Source organism: Corythoichthys intestinalis, chromosome 1, assembly GCF_030265065.1.
Source record: "Corythoichthys intestinalis isolate RoL2023-P3 chromosome 1, ASM3026506v1, whole genome shotgun sequence".
NCBI classification, from domain to species: domain Eukaryota; kingdom Metazoa; phylum Chordata; class Actinopteri; order Syngnathiformes; family Syngnathidae; genus Corythoichthys; species Corythoichthys intestinalis.
In genome coordinates, this window is record NC_080395.1 from 7,620,219 (window position 1) to 7,639,340 (window position 19,122).

Genomic DNA, 19,122 nt, shown 5'->3' on the forward strand with positions numbered 1-19,122 from the left:
AAACTACCAGCCGAAGCGAGTCTACTCTGCTGTTTATTTGTCATCCAAGACTTGGGGTGCGTTCAGGTTCAAGAATGCCGCACATGGTTTTTTTTGTGCTTTTTCTTAGCAACGATATACCACACATGACGTGCTAGCACTCTGTTTCTATAATAGCACATACAACAAACATACAACATTAACACAAACGTACGGCTCTCGCCAGGCCGTGTCTCTAATTCACTCCCGCATCATGTGAGCAAAACAATAATGGCGCCGTATGCACTTTAGGGTGCCTCGGATAATTCTGTATCAGAATATTACAGCACGTACTTCTTATGCCTCGAGGCTGTTTTTCCCTGCTCATTCAACTAGACAATGCTTTCCAAAGCTTGCTAACATTTCTGTTTGCTACACCTGAATGCTAGTCTCGTTCCCATCCCCCACTGTCAGCCAGCAAGAATGCTGCTTCCATCTTAAGGACGGCAGACGCTTTGAGGGTGACTGGAGGAGTAGGGGGATGAGGCTACCTGAATGCACCCCCTGGATAGATGCGATGGAAGTGATTGTGATTAGCTGAGGGTTAAAGTCATGTGTCATAGTACGCCAATCAGAGCCGATGTTTTCACACACACACCGGAACAGCGCGTGCGGCAAACACACACACATGCAAAACAGAGTGATATGATGGCAGAGCATTCAGAGGAAAATTTGTCCTTTACGAGGTGGGGATATAAACACTATTTCAAGTCAAAATACTTGAAGTATAGTAGGCTATGTCTACTTGACTAGTTGTCTCAGGTTGTGAGAGTTAGATTTAATTTATTAAACTCACTTTAAATTGTTTACTGTTGATTGTGCCAACAGTAAAAAGGCTAAAGTCAAGGCACAGTTTCCTGCACTCTGTAAAGGCTCTGGACAGAAATCCAGACAAGCAGCGTCTCGCTCTGTGGACAGAACATCTTACCCAAACCCCACATACAGTGTCTTCTATTAGGCCATGCGAATCTCTTCCATACGGTGCTAGTGAGGCATGGCCACTCTGGTCTTGCCGTAACCGGTTGAGAACTGCTGTCGGCCGATGCAAAACAAACCTGACAAAGTGGGGGTTTGATCAGAATGGTGACATCTCTTGTATGTGTGGAGAGGATCAGACCATGCAACATCTCCTTGTCTGCCCACTCCTCCCGACATCTTGCACCCAAGAGGACCTAGCTGACCTAACCCAGAGTGCCAGACAATGCATCCAACAATGGACTGGAATCATTTGATAATACGTAGTGACTCGAGAAGAAGACTGCTGATTGTTATCTCATTATATTGTTTACTGTTTATTTTTGTTGCACTTCAAGTTTAGGATAAATCTGTTGCTGGTGAGGTGCAATAAAAATTACAAGGTTTTATAACACAACTACCTGTCCTTCTCTATTCAACTGACTCGAATACTGCTCAGAAAATTTCAAATTCTTTGACATACAACAACTTTTTAAAGTAATGGAAATAGTTACTTTCCCTGGTAACTAGTTACTTTTACTATAGAGTAATTCAGTTACTAACTCAGTTACTTTTTGGAAGAAGTAGTGAGTAACTACAACTAATTATGTTTTTAAAGTAATGTGCCCAACACTGCTCTTAACCCTTTACACTGCACACTGTACAATTGGGGTCGCCGGACAATATGAATTCTGAGTTGGTATTCAAACCCCTCCAAATGTTTTCGTTTTTATAAAATTTGAAAAATTAGTTTTAGTAGGTCGCCGTTGTTGTTGACGAAGCAATGCAGTCTGGGTGGTAATGTCACTGGGCAGCGTTTCCCTACTTCCACATTTTTACTCGTTAGCTGCATAATGAAGAAATTGGGCCCCCCGGCCAAGCCGCCGGAACAGCGGCGGCAGAACCAGATAGTGTTCCGCTGGCGCCGCTCCAGGAAGTCGTCAGGGCGGGCCAAATCCCACGCGTCCACTCCGGTGTTAACCCTTTGTACTGACTCCATTTTGAACGGTTTAAAGAAGGCTCACCGAAAACAGGTTTGCAATTTATTCGTCAACAATGGTCAAAAACAAGGCAAAAACAGACGAATGAGAGGCAATGTTGGCAGTTTACGCTGTTAGCGTAAGTGGTCTTCTTCGATTTCACGTCGTCGGTGCTGTCGGCCTTGCTGTTGGCAACACCGCCGTCCTTCGTCACAGATTTTGACGGCTCGTAGATTTTGGTATGGCAATATTTAGTCACAATATACAAACTATGATGCTGGGAACCATTATCAGAAGTCCTGTTTGTTGTGACTGACTACTACGGCGTCAGTCGAGGGACAAAACACACTAATTGTCTTGCGCTCTTATTAATTTAAATCTCGCCAATGGCACCTTGTGGTGTATTTAAATCACTACCCTACATTATTAAAGAGTGACTGTAAAGTACGGCAGCATGGCCCTGTGACGTCACTGCCGTGCGACGTCAGCAACAATGGCGAGCTTTTTTTTTTTTTAATTATACGAATTTTATTAAAACGAAAACATTAACAGGGGTTTTGATATCAAATTATTGTAACTCGGACTAACATTTATCTTTTAAGAACTACATGTCTTTCTGTCTAAGGTACACTTTAAGTGTAGATGTGGTTTGTTTGTTATTTTGGCCTGGGCTTATCTGTAAGGCAAGGTTCTTCCGATTTTGTACTTTTGTATTCAATGTGATTTGTCTTTGTAAAATAAATTGTCCCCTTGTAAGCAAGTCACTGGCTCGTTTATGTTGCGTTTGAAGCGAGCCTTAAATTGGGACGTAACAGTACTTATAAACTTTAAAAAAAAAAAAAAAAAAAACTACTGAAAAACAGTTCAAACATGCCTAGTTGCACATCCTTTCATTCCTATCATCAAATGATTATGTCAGGAACTTTTCCAAAAGTTTTACATTCTTGAAAGTGTCAGAACCAGCTGAAGTTGATGAATTTTAAATGGCAAATATGGAAAATCACACACATTGCTTGATTACTAGGGATGAAAGTGGGCTGAAACGGTCCGGAACGCTGTTCCGGTATAAGATTCAGGGCCAGAAAGGTGCTTTGATCCCGAAAATATGACGGCAAGGGTCAAAACCCTACAGTGGTACGAAAAAGTATCTGAACCTATTGGAATTTCTTATATTTCTGCATAAAATCATCATCAAATGTGATCTGATCTTTGTCAAAATCACAAAGATGAAAAAAACAGTGTCTGCTTTAACTAAAACCTCCCAAACATGTATTTTCATATTTTAATGAGGACAGTATGTTAACAATGATGGGGGGGGGGATAAGAAAGTGAACCCTCTGCCTAAGGAGACTTAAAGAGCAATTGAAACCAATTTTTACCAAACATTTTAAGGTGTGTGCCCAATCACTATAAAAAAAACACTATTAAAAAAACACCTGGTAAGAAATGTCTGGATGAGAAGAATTGTCTGATGTGCATCATGGCTCAGTCAAAACAACTGTCTGAAGACCTGCGATCATGGATTGTTGATTTGTATAAAGCTGGGAAAGGATACGAAAACATCTTTTAAATGTCTGGATGTTCATCAATTGGCAGTCAGAGAAGTTGTCTAAAAATGGAGAGACTTTTGGCACTGTCCGATATGCACGTATGATACATCATTGGAGAGGTTAAAATCTCAATTTTCTGGGGGAAGAAAATTTTTGAACAGGAGGGCATTTATTTTATTTTATTTTTTTAAACAACAAAACCTTAACTGGAAGTGAGAGCATGACAGAGCAGAATTAAAGACGCCACCATTGAAACGAGATATTATCGCGTACTTACCTTGTTTTGATCCAAAATTTCCGTGTATTATGTATCACCAAGTGTCAACACACAGATGTGAATGACCACAGCCGGATTTGGGGGGATTTTATGGGTGAAACATAGTAATATAACAAGGGTCGTGATGCAGAAAAAAAAAAAAAAGAACCTTGTAATCACTACACAATCTGAATGTCAAAAATTGTTATTCGATATTTTCTGCGTCCTAAGGTATACTGGGGGTGGGTTTAAATAAGCTCTGACTTCTCCAGTCTGCCCTTTTCTCTTCGGGTTGAATTAATTGTAAACACATATAAATGCTGTATGCTTGCTGGATTTGTCATGCCTGAAGGGAAAAAATAAAGAGTTTCCAGGGTAAAACGGAGAAATTAAAACCAGTTTGGGGGCTTAATGCCCCATGAATCTGCTATGGCAGCATATAGACATATTGTTCTATCAAACACAACAGTTCTTTTGGCTTAAAATACAGCAGTTTATTTTAAAGAGAGTGCAAAGCAGAAACAGCTTTTTCAGTCTTGTCTGTTTTCCGCCATATATATTTTACACTGTTTGTCTCCTGTATATAAACTGTTTTGACCATAGTATGCACAAAGGCCAAAACGCCTCTGAACATACCTACTGTTTCTGTTGAATTATCAAATATAAAACTATTCAGTCTCATTTTTTTCTTTTGAATGTTTATCCTAACAAGTTGAACAAATATTATTAAGCTCTAAAATGTTTCATTGAGCATGATTGGTTGTCAATTGGACATAAATACTACAAATTTAGGGGTTTTTTTTTCCTTGTCTTTTTGGGTCCAAAATGTTGATTAGAATTGGTCAGTGAGGAAAGCAACAGTTTGAACATGAAGGTTATGGTGCCTAGAAAAAAAGGATCCAACCAGGCCAATGTGAACGATGAAAAAAACAAAAAAAAAAAGATATACAAGGCAATATCAAAAGCATGCAAATTCAGACAAAATCGGCTCAGCTATTAGACCAGTGGTCCCAAACTACGGGCCGCGGGTCAGATACGGCCCACTTCCACATTTGGTCCGGCCCCCTGAACAAAAAAAAAAAAAATTGGGAAAAAAACTAGTTTTTATTTATTTATTTTATCCCATAGTGTTATTTATTTGCTGGCTTTTTTCTGTGAAGAACCCAGAGAGGGTTATTTGGTTATTATCTATTTGATTAATAGTAGGGATGTCCGATCACGTCATTTTCAAAGTATCGGAATCGGCAAAAAAATATCGGACATGCCTTTTTTTAAATATATATATACTTTTTAATTAAATCGTTTTCTTATTGTAATTAACGTTACAGACAAAATGCCATACACTCATCCAGAGTCTTTAGTTTTGGTTTAAAGATTGGTCCATAATAACAACAAACATCCTCCCCTGCCATTTATTGTCGCACTCACAAAGTGTGGCACCGAACAAAACTGTTTTTTTTAACATGTTTATTGTTTACATATTTTATGGCACAGTGCTGATAAGCTTTGTTTTGATCCAAAGCAGTGGAACAATGTCATGTTGGACAATAAAAAAAGATACTTGGAGCAATTGAATTGAGTTTTATTCATTTTTTTTTTCTTAATGTATTGCCAAAATTTATATGAAAAAATTAAAAATTATCGGCAATGATTGGAATTGAATCGGGAGAAGGAAAAAAAGCAATCGGATCGGGAAATATCGGGATCGGCAGATACTCAAACTAAAACGATTGGGATCGGATCGGGAGCAAAAAAACATGATCGGAACAACCCTAATTAATAGTGTTGTTATTATTATTTATTATTATATTATATTATTATTTTATTTACTTTTGTTCCGTGAAGAATCCAGAGAGGGTTATTCGATTGGGGCTTTCTGAAAAACAATAAATCTTTACATTTTGGCACTCCTGCAATCGTCACACCTTTTCTGTTACAAACTGACCCCGGCACCTCATCAGAGAAGGGAAAAGTTATGTGGCCCTCACAGGAAAAAGTTTGCGGACCCCTGTTTTAGAGGGTTGATTTAGTTTTGTTGATTTTTTAAAGATGTTTCCATTATTTCGTCCAACTCCTGGAGTGTTTAAGTGTAAAAAAATATCCAGCCCGTCTTGGACAGTCCACGTTTAAGTTTGTCGCACCCGAGCCCTGTTCACATTTGTTCTGCCACTGACGGTCACAATAAGATCGGGGGACAATGAGGTGCATGACCTGTAGATGGCCTCGCTTCCGCTATCCAAGCAGCTAAACATACACAGCAAAAATTAAAGAGTTGAAATTCCAGGGTTAAACATTTCAGAGTTGATTTCAACTCCCAATGTGTCATTTTAACACCATTGTATTTAAATTGGGTTCAGTGTTGGAGTTATTTGAAAGAGTTGATCATGTCAATGTTATCCAACTTAGTCCCGAGTTAATACCACTCAATTCTAACACTTTCTGGTGTAATGGTTAGGTGTCTGGAGTTGTTTTTAATTGTTGATTCAAATCACTCCGCCCTGGAGTTGATTTCGACTCCCAAAGTGTAATTTTTAACACCCTCTGATTTAAATGGTGTGACATCAGTGTTAACTCAACTCAGGATAGATGTAAATAAGCTCCTCCCGCGACTCACACACCTGCACTTCATTTTGAATTTGATGAGCCAACAGACCAACACGGTGCTGCGTCGCATTTTATTAAAACTTTTTCCTGAGTGTGCTGTGCCTTCTACGCAAATTTTTTGTCAAACATGATGTTTACAGAGATGTTTGATGAGCATCGTCATGCTTTCAGAGTATCCACAAGTGAGGAAAGGTGTATAAATAAAATGTCTGAGCTGAAATGTTGCACACCGTTCGATGTTCAGAGCTCATACAGTGCCTCAGATGAACATCTATATATTGTAGTTGATTTTATACTGCTGTAATGAAAGACTGACTGGACTGGGGAGAACATGGCCAAACGAAATGTTTTATTTATTTCAATATTTTATTTGTTTTAATAAATGTTTTATATGTGAAACTGTCATTTGTCTAATCCCTATTTTTAACTGTGGTAAAGAGTAAAACCTTTTAATTATTCAACTCTCAGAAGGAGTAAAAAAAAAACATTTAATTATTTAACTCTGGTAAGGAGTAAAATGATTAGGTATTCAACTCTGTGAAAGAGTAAAATATTTAACTCGGAGCACAGTGTTATTTATTTTAACTCTGGTAAGGAGTAAACATTTAACCCAGAGCAGTGTTATTTGCCTAATAACGTCAACTCTGGTAAAGAGTTAAAGAAGGAACTCTTGGTGTGGTGTTGATATTGAACTATTTCCAAAGTGTTAATTTGACTCTAGAAAGTGTGGACCTATATAAAGTCTGAAAAGGAGTTGAAATTGACTCTGTGAGAATCAATTCAACACCAGGCTTTTTGCTGTGTAGAGACTTCACAGCAGACATGGCGCACCCCATACGCATAACACGCACTGCGCGTAGGACACCAACTCTGCCTGAAGGGGCACAAAAAAAAAATCAAGTTTGTAAAAAAATCCTAAAAAATAGTAATTGTAATAATAACAACAATATATAGTATTTAAAATAAAACTTTGTAAAGCCTGATAAATGCAAGTAATACAAATATAAGTAACATAGGCTCATTATTTACACAAAAAAAGAATCTCCTGTGCGGCCCTCTCGTCAGTCTACCTTTGGTGCCCCCCAATTCCCTAGTGGTTTGCTCTATTATGCTTCAGTTGCAAATTTGGCAGAAGTAAGGAAGAGGAAAAAGCAGCGGGATGATGCCCGCGCATCACTTGCAGGTAAGAATGTTATTTTATTTTTTTAAAATAATTGTTTATTTATTATCAGCTTTGTTTACATGACTACAAGTAGGTAGATGGCGATGTAGTGTAAAGCGCTTTGAAAGGTGGAAAAGCGCTATATAAGATAACACCATTTACCACCATTTACAATAATCTGATAACTGGGAATAACCAGGTAATGACAATAATGAGATTTGACGCATTTACATGCACTTCAGTGATGTGATAATCAGGAAAAAACTGGTTTATATGTTAAGTCAATAGTTTGATTTCTTTCCAAGTACATGACGTAAAACTCTTGGTCTCAGCATAGGCCTTCCTCCATGTTTACCAAAAACCCATGCTTGCTTGAAGTTGTCCCACTGAACCTCTTCAAATGCGAGTGTGGCGATTGCGTTACACAAGCTCGCTAACTGCAGAGTAGGCCCATAGGCTGAAAGCGAATCAGTTTGGCGTCCCTAAGGCCTCTCTAGCGACATCCGTTTTTCCATTTGTTCACATGCTCAGATATGTAAAATAGCGGTGTTTATCAGATAAAGGATAGCAGACCATGCTGTTTACATGACCACTTGAATAATCTGGTAACTCCAGAAATCGGTTTATGATCGGTTTATTAGTATGCACAACCAAAAAAAACCACTCCAAAACGCTGTGGTGGAAATGATGTGACTTGCAAATTCATTGCACAATGAAAATTAAATGGAATGTTACGAGACATACCGGTAGTTGTTTTATGCAACGACTATGTTGATACCGAAATTTTTCCATTAGTAAGAAGCCGTAGTCATTTTCGAGAGGTTCAGAGGCCAAGAGCGACATCTACTGGTGAAACTAATTAGAAGAAAAAAAACAATCTTAAAGCTATGTAGATTTCCCCTTTCATATTCAGTTTCCACATTATGTCCAGAATGTTTATATAGTTCCCTATCAGTCCATGTCTATAAAGGTATAAAATTAAAGTTTTCATGTATGTTTTAAATATGGGCCTGCATAATACCATAATTAATTTAGAAAATGTTTGTACCATGGTTCAAAACAATATTTCACCGTATAATCCCTGAATGTTTTGTCTTGTATTGGTGGATTGGGGGGCACCACAAAGCATTTATGCCTAGGGCAGCAAAATAGCTAGCGCTGGCCCTGCTTCACAGTCCAGATGATTATAGAGATGCTTTACAGTGTCTCCCTTTTGTGAAACTAAAACAACAAAAAAAGATATACAATCAATAATACTGCTGCAAATAACAAAAACCTGTCTGCATATGGAAACACATTTGCCTTTCATAAGATAAACACACATTCTGTATCAAAAATGTAACTTCGGGACAATTGGCAAAGTGGAGTTCTTTTTTTAAAAAAAAATCTATAAAAGTCGTGAGAGTTGAGCTGGAATGGATCACAATGAATAACATTCAACTTCTTGTTTGTATTATTCTCCTACCGTTTTTTAATCAGGAATAAAACGACCACTAGATGGGGCGCTTTACCAAGCGATAAAGAGAGAATTTTCTACAATAAACAAAATACTGTATGACTCGATGGGAGATTTGGGAGTTGTCTGTCACTTCCCGATCGTAACGGCCTACCGAATCACGACAGATTGCTACTGCGCTTGCGCAAACCGCCGCCATTTTCTCCCGAGGGACGACGGCAGATATTGATATGTACAAGTTGTATTAAACGATTAAAAAAATCTCTTGATTATGCCATAGATAGAAGCAGTGATGGCAACTTGAAACTTAAACTTCAAAACGTGCTCAGAACCGATGGACCACTGCCCCGGAAGCGCTCTCTCTTGACCTATCCGGGACTTGCCGTTCTCTTGCGTTCCCTTCTCCGAACCAAATGAGCTCCTTCAAAGTATTCTCATTGGGTAAGTACCAAAGTAAGAATTTAGTGGACTAACACGTTCCACCTTAAAGTTTAGTGGAAGTCGTTTGGCTTTATATTGAAACCGACCGGGCTAACGTAACTTCGTTTTGTTTAGCTTAGCTCGCTAGCCAAGACACGTGAACGCATTTCGATTGCTTTAGCAGAATGCCACTTCCGAGCTATAAATTTTGTTTTAATGGGGCGGGGTGTCACTCGGTTAGCATTTGAGTGATAATTTTTGATTATATAATACGAGCAACTGAAAAACAAAAGAAAATGAGGGTAACATCTATACATCAGTTGTGTTACTTTTTATGCAATATTAGACTTGCCTTGACGTGGCCGTGATTATGCCTGTAGGGCCAAATTCCCCATATCTGACTTGCCATACAAAGCTCACAACAATGGTGATTTCATGATATGGCAATACTACAATTGTCAATACATTGGTCAGGAAATCATTTCAGGATATTCTACAGAAAAAAAGAGCTATTTTCATCCTTTTGCTGTGAATTTCAATGAGTTCGTCACTAGTAGACGTCCAATCCATTTGAACTGGGCAGGTGGCAGTTTCGTTTATTCACTGCCATCCCTCCCACTTCAATGGCAGCCGATGAGTTGACAATTCTATCTATCATTAATGGTAGTGAAAGAGTTGATGAAAGATAGGGATTAGTAAGAAAGTGTATTTCCTGTATCTTCAGCTAAAGGGTTCTTAGGCTGCGTTCAGACTGTAGGCATATCTGATTCCAATCCATTTCATCCTCAAATCCATTTTTTACAGCTGGCAGTTCACACTTTTTTTTTTTTTTTTTTTTTTTTTTTTTTGGAAAGTGTCCAAAACGGAATTTAGTCTGTTCAGAGTGGGCTAAGTTATTGACCCTTCTGAAGGGGTCGCTGTGGCAACGAAGGTGTCATCCAGTGTGTGTAGAGTTTGACGTCATAAAATTGTGTCAACGGCGACAAACATGCCAGAAAGTTTCTACAAGGTACTGAACCAATGTTACTATGCCCTTATATTAGCCAGTATATGGCAGTTTGCCTAGCTAACAAACAGACATTACTGACCTGCATTACCATTATTTGTCCACCACTCGTCGCCATCATCGTGAAGTGCTGCGTTGTTCAACGCAAATAGTGGGAGAACGCTGGTCTTGTCCCCAAGTATGCCGTCTAGAGCTGGGAATCTTTGGGCACCTAACGATTCGATTACGATTACGATTCAGAGGCTCCGATTAGATTATAAAACGATTATTGATGCACCCCCCCTCCTTTTTTTTTTTTTTTTTTTTTTATGTTTTGTACATTAGTTCCAAAATTGTTCAAAAATACTCTCAGGCTAAACCACACTACTCTTTCAGTATCAAGTTAACATATAGCAGTAAACAAATATACAAAAATAACATTAAATAAAAAACTCCAGTTCCCATTCTGTATCAGCAGCTTTAAACTACATTCAATTAATTTAATGTTGTGAATCAACCGTTAAATTTGTTAAAATTGCTCCCGTTATTCCATAATTTCCCTTTTGTCTACTTTCGACATGTGAAAGTTTTAAAACTATTTTAAAGATAGATTCAAGTCAATATTTTACCGATTAAGGAGTATTTTAGATAAAAAGTTAATTAGGTTTGCTTGGAAGGTTCGCTACAACAGCCTTGCAGGGAAGTGTACTGCTTTAAGATGGCGGCCGTTTATAACGACAGCATCTAGCTTTTTGTAGAGGTGCTGCTAACACTACCAAATCTATATTGCATCTAGTCCTATATAAATGATATCCACCGTAACATTATATGGATGTACTTTGGAGCAGCTTTTCGGCAGCAGTCAGGTATGTTGTTGTGTTTTTTTTAGGGCTGTCAAAATTATCACGTTAACGCGCGGTAATTAATTTTTTAAATTAATCACGTTAAAATATTTAACGCAATTAACGCACATGTCCCACTCAGACAGTATTCTGCCTTTTGGTAAGTTTTACAGCAAGCCTTTTTGTGCAATCTAACAGCGAACTATTGTGGTCGCTTTGCGACATGGTTTATTGTTGTCTTGCCAGTTCAATATGGCTGCAGGACGTCACGGGCTGACGCCTACGTTGTAATGTTGTGCTTATATGATCCTTGGATAAGATTTGTCCGTAAGTATGGTTGTTGTAAATTATGCACATATTATGTTAGTAAGCGACATGTTATATTTTTTGTATGAGACGCTTTTTGTTTATGTTTTGTGAACCTGTATAGCGTGCGAAGCTAACGCTGTTGCTAATGCAATGCTTGTGTACTTTTTTTTTTGTAGTTTTACGACGGTCTAAAGAGGACAATGGTTTGAGGCCATTTTATTAATAAATCAGATGAAAAAAAAAAGAAGTCTGATTATTATGGCGTCGTTCACTAGCTGTCTAGCTTTGGAAAAAGTAGACGCTTCGGAGTGAGGACAGCATAGACAGATTTAAATGACAGTAGAGAGAAATGCCCACTACAGTCCTTATGTACCGTATGTTGAATGTATATATCCATCTTGTGTCTTATCTTTCCATTCCAACAATTTATTTTAGAGAATGTATTTATAATTTACAGAAAAATATGGCATATTTTATAAATGGTTAGAATTGCGATTAATTACGATTAATTAATTTTTAAGCTGTAATTAACTCGATTAAAAATTTTAATCATTTGACAGCCCTAGTTTTTTTTATCTCGGTGCATGAGTTGAGCTAGAGCCGTTAGTTGAGCATTGGCATTACCCGAGGGGCCGGGTAATGGGAAGCATGATGTTTAGCTAGTCTCGCTCCGTTCCGTCCCGAAGACCGCGCGGCGCGCTGAGTGTTGTGTACTTCCGGTTTACTTGGCATATTTCAATAATCGGAATTTGGATGTTTGTGAATCGTTCTCGAATCTTCCACGGCCGAATCACGAATAATCTAAGAATCGGAAATTTTGCACACCTCTACTGCCGTCTAATAATTAATAAAAGTGAATGAGTGACTGTATTTATATATATATTAGCAGTGTGACGGTTTGCAGTTCAAAGCCGAACCGTACGGTTTGCCCTGTATGGTCTTTATGAGCCGCGTCTTTTTGCTTTTGCAATTAATTTATTCCAAACGCTTGTGGAAGTTGTCTGTCACTTCCCGATCGTACCGGCCTACCGAATCACGGCGGATTGCTACTGCACTTGCCCAAACCGACGCCATTTTCTCCCGAGGGATGACGGCAGATATTCTCCACAGCTGTGGAGAAATTCCCGCCCCGCAAGTAAATGTCCGATCGCTGTCAAGCACCTGTGTAATAGAAGCCGAGAAACGCCCTCTCACGAGCTAAGTGAAAGTGAAACAAGAAAGAAAACAAAAAGCTATGGCGAGCGGAGGAGTGGAGAGACCAAATTTTGAGGAAGCACCGGCTTCTTTCAAATCTGCGGTGTGGAAACATTTCGATTTCCCCGTGGACTACAATGCAGAGGGAGAGAAAATATTGAAGAAAAAAAATTGCAAGCATTGCTCAGCGCTTGTTCCCCATGCTAATGGCAACACTTATAACATGATTTCGGCAGCTCAGCCGGCATCACCCACAGATATCACTTTCTCAGAGCAGGACAACCCTGAAAATGACACCAGTGAAAACACACGGTGGGCTTCGTTAATTTATTTGCGACGCTTGACCCGCGTTAAATTGTTCCCTCGCGGACATACTCTATTTCTCCAACAACGTAATCCCCGACATTTATGAAATGGCACGCAAAGCCATCGAAGATGATTTTGCTAAAGCACAAAGTTTCGCCCTGACGACTGATAGTTGGACGTCCCGTGCTACACAGTGCTACTACCTAACTGTGACGGTCACGACGGCAACGAGACAATGTGCGTTAGAGAAAAGTCAGAGACACGGAGAGGGAAGAGTGTTTGTTGTGACGCTGTAGGAAACGCAATGCTTGGCTAGGTGGCTCCAATATTTACTGACTGTAGCTGACTGCCTACAATCTACTACATGCGAAATGACACACTCCGTAGCGTTAGTAAACAGCTGCCATTTTGGAGCAGTAAACTTCTCAGAAAGGCTCTTTTGTAGCGACCCTTCCAAGCGAACCTCAGTAACTTTTTATCTAAAATACTCCTAAATCAGCAAAATCTTGACTTGAGTCTATCTTTAAAGGATGAAACAGTTTTAAAATTTTCACATGTCGAAAGTAGACAGAAGGGAACTAATGCAAAAACGGGAGCAATTTTATCAACTTTAACGGTTGATTCACAACATTAAATGATATCCAAACATAGCAAAGGTAATATGTTTTTGTTTGTTTGTTTGTTTTTTTGAAAAAATGAAAAGAAAAAAACAATAAAGGTAACACCAGTTACTTTGCCAAGTAACTGTTTTACTACTGTGTGTGTATTTCAGTAGTCAGTCACTACACTAGACAAAGAGCTAAGAGGCATTTTAACAGTCGAAAATGTTTCCATTTTAAGTGTTTCATTTTATTAAAAGCAAAATAAAGGCAGTTTATAAATTTTTTTTTTTTTAAATGCAAAAGCAAACCGAAACCGAACCGAAACCGTGATCCCAAAACCGAGGTTCAAACCGAACCGTGGGCTAACTGAACCGTTGCACCCCTAATTTATATATACAGTGCCTTGCAAAAGTATTCGGCCCCCTTGAACCTTGCAACCTTTCGCCACATTTCAGGCTTCAAACATAAAGATATAAAATTTTAATTTTTTGTCAAGAATCAACAACAAGTGGGACACAATCGTGAAGTGGAACAAAATTTATTGGATAATTTCAACTTTTTTAACAAATAAAAAACTGAAAAGTGGGGCGTGCAATATTATTCGGCCCCCTTGCGTTAATACTTTGTAGCGCCACCTTTTGCTCCAATTACAGCTGCAAGTCGCTTGGTGTATGTTTCTATCAGTTTTGCACATCGAGAGACTGACATTCTTGCCCATTTTTCCTTGCAAAACAGCTCGAGCTCAGTGAGGTTGGATGGAGAGTGTTTGTGAACAGCAGTCTTCAGCTCTTTCCACAGATTCTCGATTGGATTCAGGTCTGGACTTTGACTTGGCCATTCTAACACCTGGATACGTTTTTTTTTTTAACCATTACATTGTAGATTTGGCTTTATGTTTTGGATCATTGTCCTGTTGGAAGATAAATCTCCGTCCCAGTCTCAGGTCTTGTGCACATACCAACAGGTTTTCTTCCAGAATGTTCCTGTATTTGGCTGCATCCATCTTCCCGTCAATTTTAACCATCTTCCCTATCCCTGCTGAAGAAAAGCAGGCCCAAACCATGATGCTGCCACCACCATGTTTGACAGTGGGGATGGTGTGTTCAGGGTGATGAGCTGTGTTGCATTGTGGCCAAAAAGTTCAATTTTGGTTTCATCTGACCAGAGCACCTTCTTCCACATGTTTGGTGTGCCTCCCAGGTGGCTTGTGGCAAACTTTAAACGAGACTTTTTATGGATATCTTTGAGGAATGGCTTTCTTCTTGCCACTCTTCCATAAAGGCCAGATTTGTGCAGTGTACGACTGATTGTTGTCCTATGGACAGACTCTCCCACCTCAGCTGTAGATCTCTGCAGTTCATCCAGAGTGATCATGGGCCTCTTGGCTGCATCTCTGATCAGTTTTCTCCTTGTTTGAGAAGAAAGTTTGGAAGGACTTGGTAGATTTGCAGTGGTCTGATGCTCCTTCCATTTCAATATGATGGCTTGCACAGTGCTCCTTGAGATGTTTAAAGCTTGGGAAATCTTTTTGTATCCAACTCCGGCTTTAAACTTCTCCACAACAGTATCTCGGACCTGCCTGGTGTGTTCCTTGGTTTTCATAATGCTCTCTGCACTTTAAACACACACAGGCGGATTCTATTTATCATCATCGGTCATTTAGGACAACATTGGATCATTCAGAGATCCTCAATGAACTTCTGGAGTGAGTTTGCTGCACTGAAAGTAAAGGGGCCGAATAATATTGCACACCCCACTTTTCAGTTTTTTATTTGTTAAAAAAGTTTAAATTATCCAATAAATGTTGTTCCACTTCACGATTGTGTCCCACTTGTTGTTGATTCTTGACAAAAAAATAAATTTCATATCTTTATGTTTGAAGCCTTCAATGTGGCGAAAGGTTGCAAGATTCAAGGGGGCCGAATACTTTTGCAAGGCACTGTATATGGCGGAAAACACAGACAAGACTGAAAAAGCAGTTTCTGCTCTTTGCACGCCTCTTTAAAACAAACTGCTGTATTTTAAGCCAAAAGAACTGTTGTGTTTGATTGAACAATATGTCTATATGCTGCCATAGCGGATTCATGGCGCACTAATCTTCAAACTATTTTGAATTTTTCCCTTTTACCCTGAAAACCCCCGTTTACAGACATCGCGCAACCGCTTTTGTTTCAACCCAGCCATAAAAAACGCAGTAATTATATTTATTATTCCAAATGTCTGTCATTTGTAGCTTATAATCATTAATTGATGTCTAATATTTTGTCTAAATTTTTTAAATTATTTTTTTAAATGCCCTCCTTTTCAAAATGTTTGTTCCCCCAGAAAATTGAGATTTTAAGCTTTCTAATGCTGTATCACACATACAAAAAGGCCAATTTTGAAATTTGGCCAAATCGGGGGTCTAAGAGCGGAACTTCAAGCCACCTTTGTGTTTTCCGCCATATATATAAATATGTACTTGGCGGAAAACACAGACAAGACTGAAAAAGCACTTTCTGCTCTTGCCCCCCTCTCTAAAATAAACTGCTGTATTTTAAGCCAAAAGAACTGTTGTGTTTGATAAAAAAAAAAGTCTATATGCTGCCATTGCAGATCATAGTGCATTAAGCTCCAGAACTATTTTTAATTTGTCCGTTTTACCATGGATACCCCCGTTTACAGACGTCGCGCAACCACTTTTGTTTCATCCCAGCCATAAAAAGAAGGTAATTAATTACATTTATTATTAAAAATGTCAGTCATTTTTAGCTTTCATTAAATGATGACTAATATTTAGTTTAATTTTTTTTTTTTTTTTTACACTTTTAAGAACTACAAGTTGTCCGTGGTTTCCTTTTAAGAGAAGGTTTCACTAGGGGTGTGCCATCTTAGGCACCCCGCAATATGATTCGTTTTAAGAGTCAGGGTGCTACGATTTGATTAATAAACGCTGATCACGGTATTGACGATGAACACGGTTATCAGGATGATCACGATTAGCGATGCATCGTACATTACTAATTAATAAAGTAGCCAAGCAAATTTATGTCCATTATTTATTTAAATATCCTAATGATTCGACAGGAACGATGGAAACATGCCCATACAACAAAAAGATGCCCTTAAACTCCTAGTTTTATTTATTTTTATTTTTTTATACAAGAAAGTGCAAAAACATTAACCATTTGAAAGGCAGTACTTATTTCTCAACATGCCCATACAACACTCGGCTTATTTTCAGATATTCTTTTTCACAAGAAGGTGCAAAAACATTAGCTGTTTCAAAGGCAGTACTTATTTCTCTCAACAACACGATAAAATTTACACTGATGGAATGAATTCCACATTTTCTGTAAACAAAGTGTCTTTAGAAGTAAGACCATTACCAATATACCGTAATTTTCGGACTAGAAGCCGCTAGTTTTTCCCTTCATTTAAAAACCTGAGGCTTATAGTCCAGTGCGGCTTGTTTGTTGATTTATTTTTGTTAATAGGTAAAACCTTATTTGACAGCGGCGTCATAAAACAGTCATAATTATGACATGGCACTATCAGGGGCATTACTGAATGCTTATGACAGATGTCATTAAGTGTCACCCAGCAAATTATGTCACTAACTTCATTTATGTCCAGCTCGGATCTTTTACATCCATTCAAAAGTGAGATCATTTGCTGGATAACACTTAGTGACATCTGTTATAAGCATTCATTAATGTTCATGAGTCATGTCATAATTATGATTGTCTGATGACAGTCTTATGGCACCACTGTCAAATAAACTGTTACCATATACCTAACTAGAAATTAATGAAACAACTGGAACAGTAACTGAAGAAATAATTAGCACAGAACAAGAATTTTGATTGTTATTTACGTCTGTATCGCTGCAATGCATGCTAGGAGGCATGTTGGACAATAACAGTGTTGACAGCAGGTGGCAGCAGAGGTTGACTGTCTCCCCCTTGGGGGCAGTGATGGCTAAAGTTTTGCAGCCAATTGGTTCAAAGCTTCATGGTGGTTCATTTGGTCTTATGACAGTCGTATGATGCCGCTGTCAAATAAAGTGTTATCGGTTAATATCTTTTGGTGTAAATATCCCATAATACAGTGAGAACAGCTGTGGCTTATAGTCAAGTGCGGCTTATCCATGAACAAATGCTGTTATCGTGTCAAATTTATTGGGTGGCGGCTTATAGTGAGGGGCGCCCTATAGTGCGAAAATTTTCACACATTTCTGTACTATTTCACATGTTTGTAGTATTACCCCTGTAATAATCCTGGTTTTAAATGTTCTGTATCTGGAGTAAGTTATGTTGCAAATTAGCATAGCGCTCGGCGCTAACTAGTAATATCTCCAAAACAACAACAATAAAGGCTAAACACTACAAGAGGGTTTATGTACTTACCTCTGATAGACGGACACGGGACTTAGAAAAACACTAGGGACTTTTTCCAATTAACACAACTTGAACCTACTGCTGGAAAACTGAAAGACAAGGAGCAACGAACTATCTCTCTTCCCCTCTCGCTCTAAAAAATAACCTGCGCACAGAAGCGTGACCGCCGCGTCCCTGCCTGTCTCATACACAAATTTATTTTCCAGTCTTTTGAAAAGGAGTAAATCTCTCGCTCAGTAACCTGCAGCATCCATCATAATGTTGTGCGTGCGTCCGTTAAAGGTGTCCGGTGGGCAGACGTCTCTTGACTTTCATTCCGCTACGAGCGGCTGTCATAAAGTTATGAGGGAAAATCGTTTTTTTTTAACCTTTATGAATCATAATCGAATTGTCACGTGTTGAATCGCGACGCATCTAATAATCGATTTAAATGGATCTATTTCGTTTGCACGAAGCGGATGAATTTCACGCCATCATCGAGAAGTGTTCTCTGCTACAAACACTTCGAAGATGCCTGCTTCCTTAACCGGTCTGCTTATGATCAAGGATTTGCCAAAAAGTAAGTGTGATTTGGACGGATGGCCAAGTGTGAATTAATTTGCGGCGAGAAGCAGGGTCAGAGTGTCGCCGCGTTAACTTCAACAACGAGGGGCAGGGGTTCTTATTATATCTGTGATATCAGGCTATCTCGGTGGACGGATATACGCAATCACGGCTGACGAAACTTTGATGAATGCGCTTTTTTCAAGTTTTGCGAGCTTTGGGACACTTGAAAAATGACTCTCATGCCTCTCCTTGCTAAGTTAATGCTACCTCGATGTGCGTTTGTGTGGAAATGTAGTTGACTAACACAAAAAAAAAAAAAAACTATACACCATCTCATCGAAACTAGTAAAACTCTTTTCACAGCCATTAGAACTTCCCCCCCACTCCTTGAAATGGGTCCGTTGACAGAAGGACTATTATTGTTGTAGTAATGTAGTACTACGAGAAAAAAGTGGTATTAGTACGTAGGGCAGTGCTTCTCAATTATTTACTGTTATGCCCCCCACAGGAAGACGTAAATGTTCCGCCTCCCTCCCAACTCTATGCCGCCACTATAAAT

The 19,122-nt window shown here is 38.8% G+C and overlaps 2 protein-coding genes across 3 annotated transcripts in view; both read left to right on the forward strand.

The window, feature by feature from the left end:
- The window catches only part of LOC130911875 (gastrula zinc finger protein XlCGF57.1-like), a 262,137-nt gene that overhangs the window by 129,120 nt on the left and 113,895 nt on the right, over positions 1-19,122 (forward strand). The window lies entirely within an intron of this gene.
- The window catches only part of LOC130911953 (gastrula zinc finger protein XlCGF17.1-like), a 42,743-nt gene continuing 32,764 nt past the window's right edge, over positions 9,144-19,122 (forward strand). For both annotated transcript variants that reach the window (XM_057829655.1, XM_057829663.1), the window contains exon 1: positions 9,144-9,421. Coding sequence is in view for 1 of the 2 variants with exons in the window: in XM_057829663.1 (XP_057685646.1) it covers positions 9,394-9,421 (28 nt within the window). In the remaining variant the exon portion in view is untranslated. The remainder of the gene's footprint in view (positions 9,422-19,122) is intronic.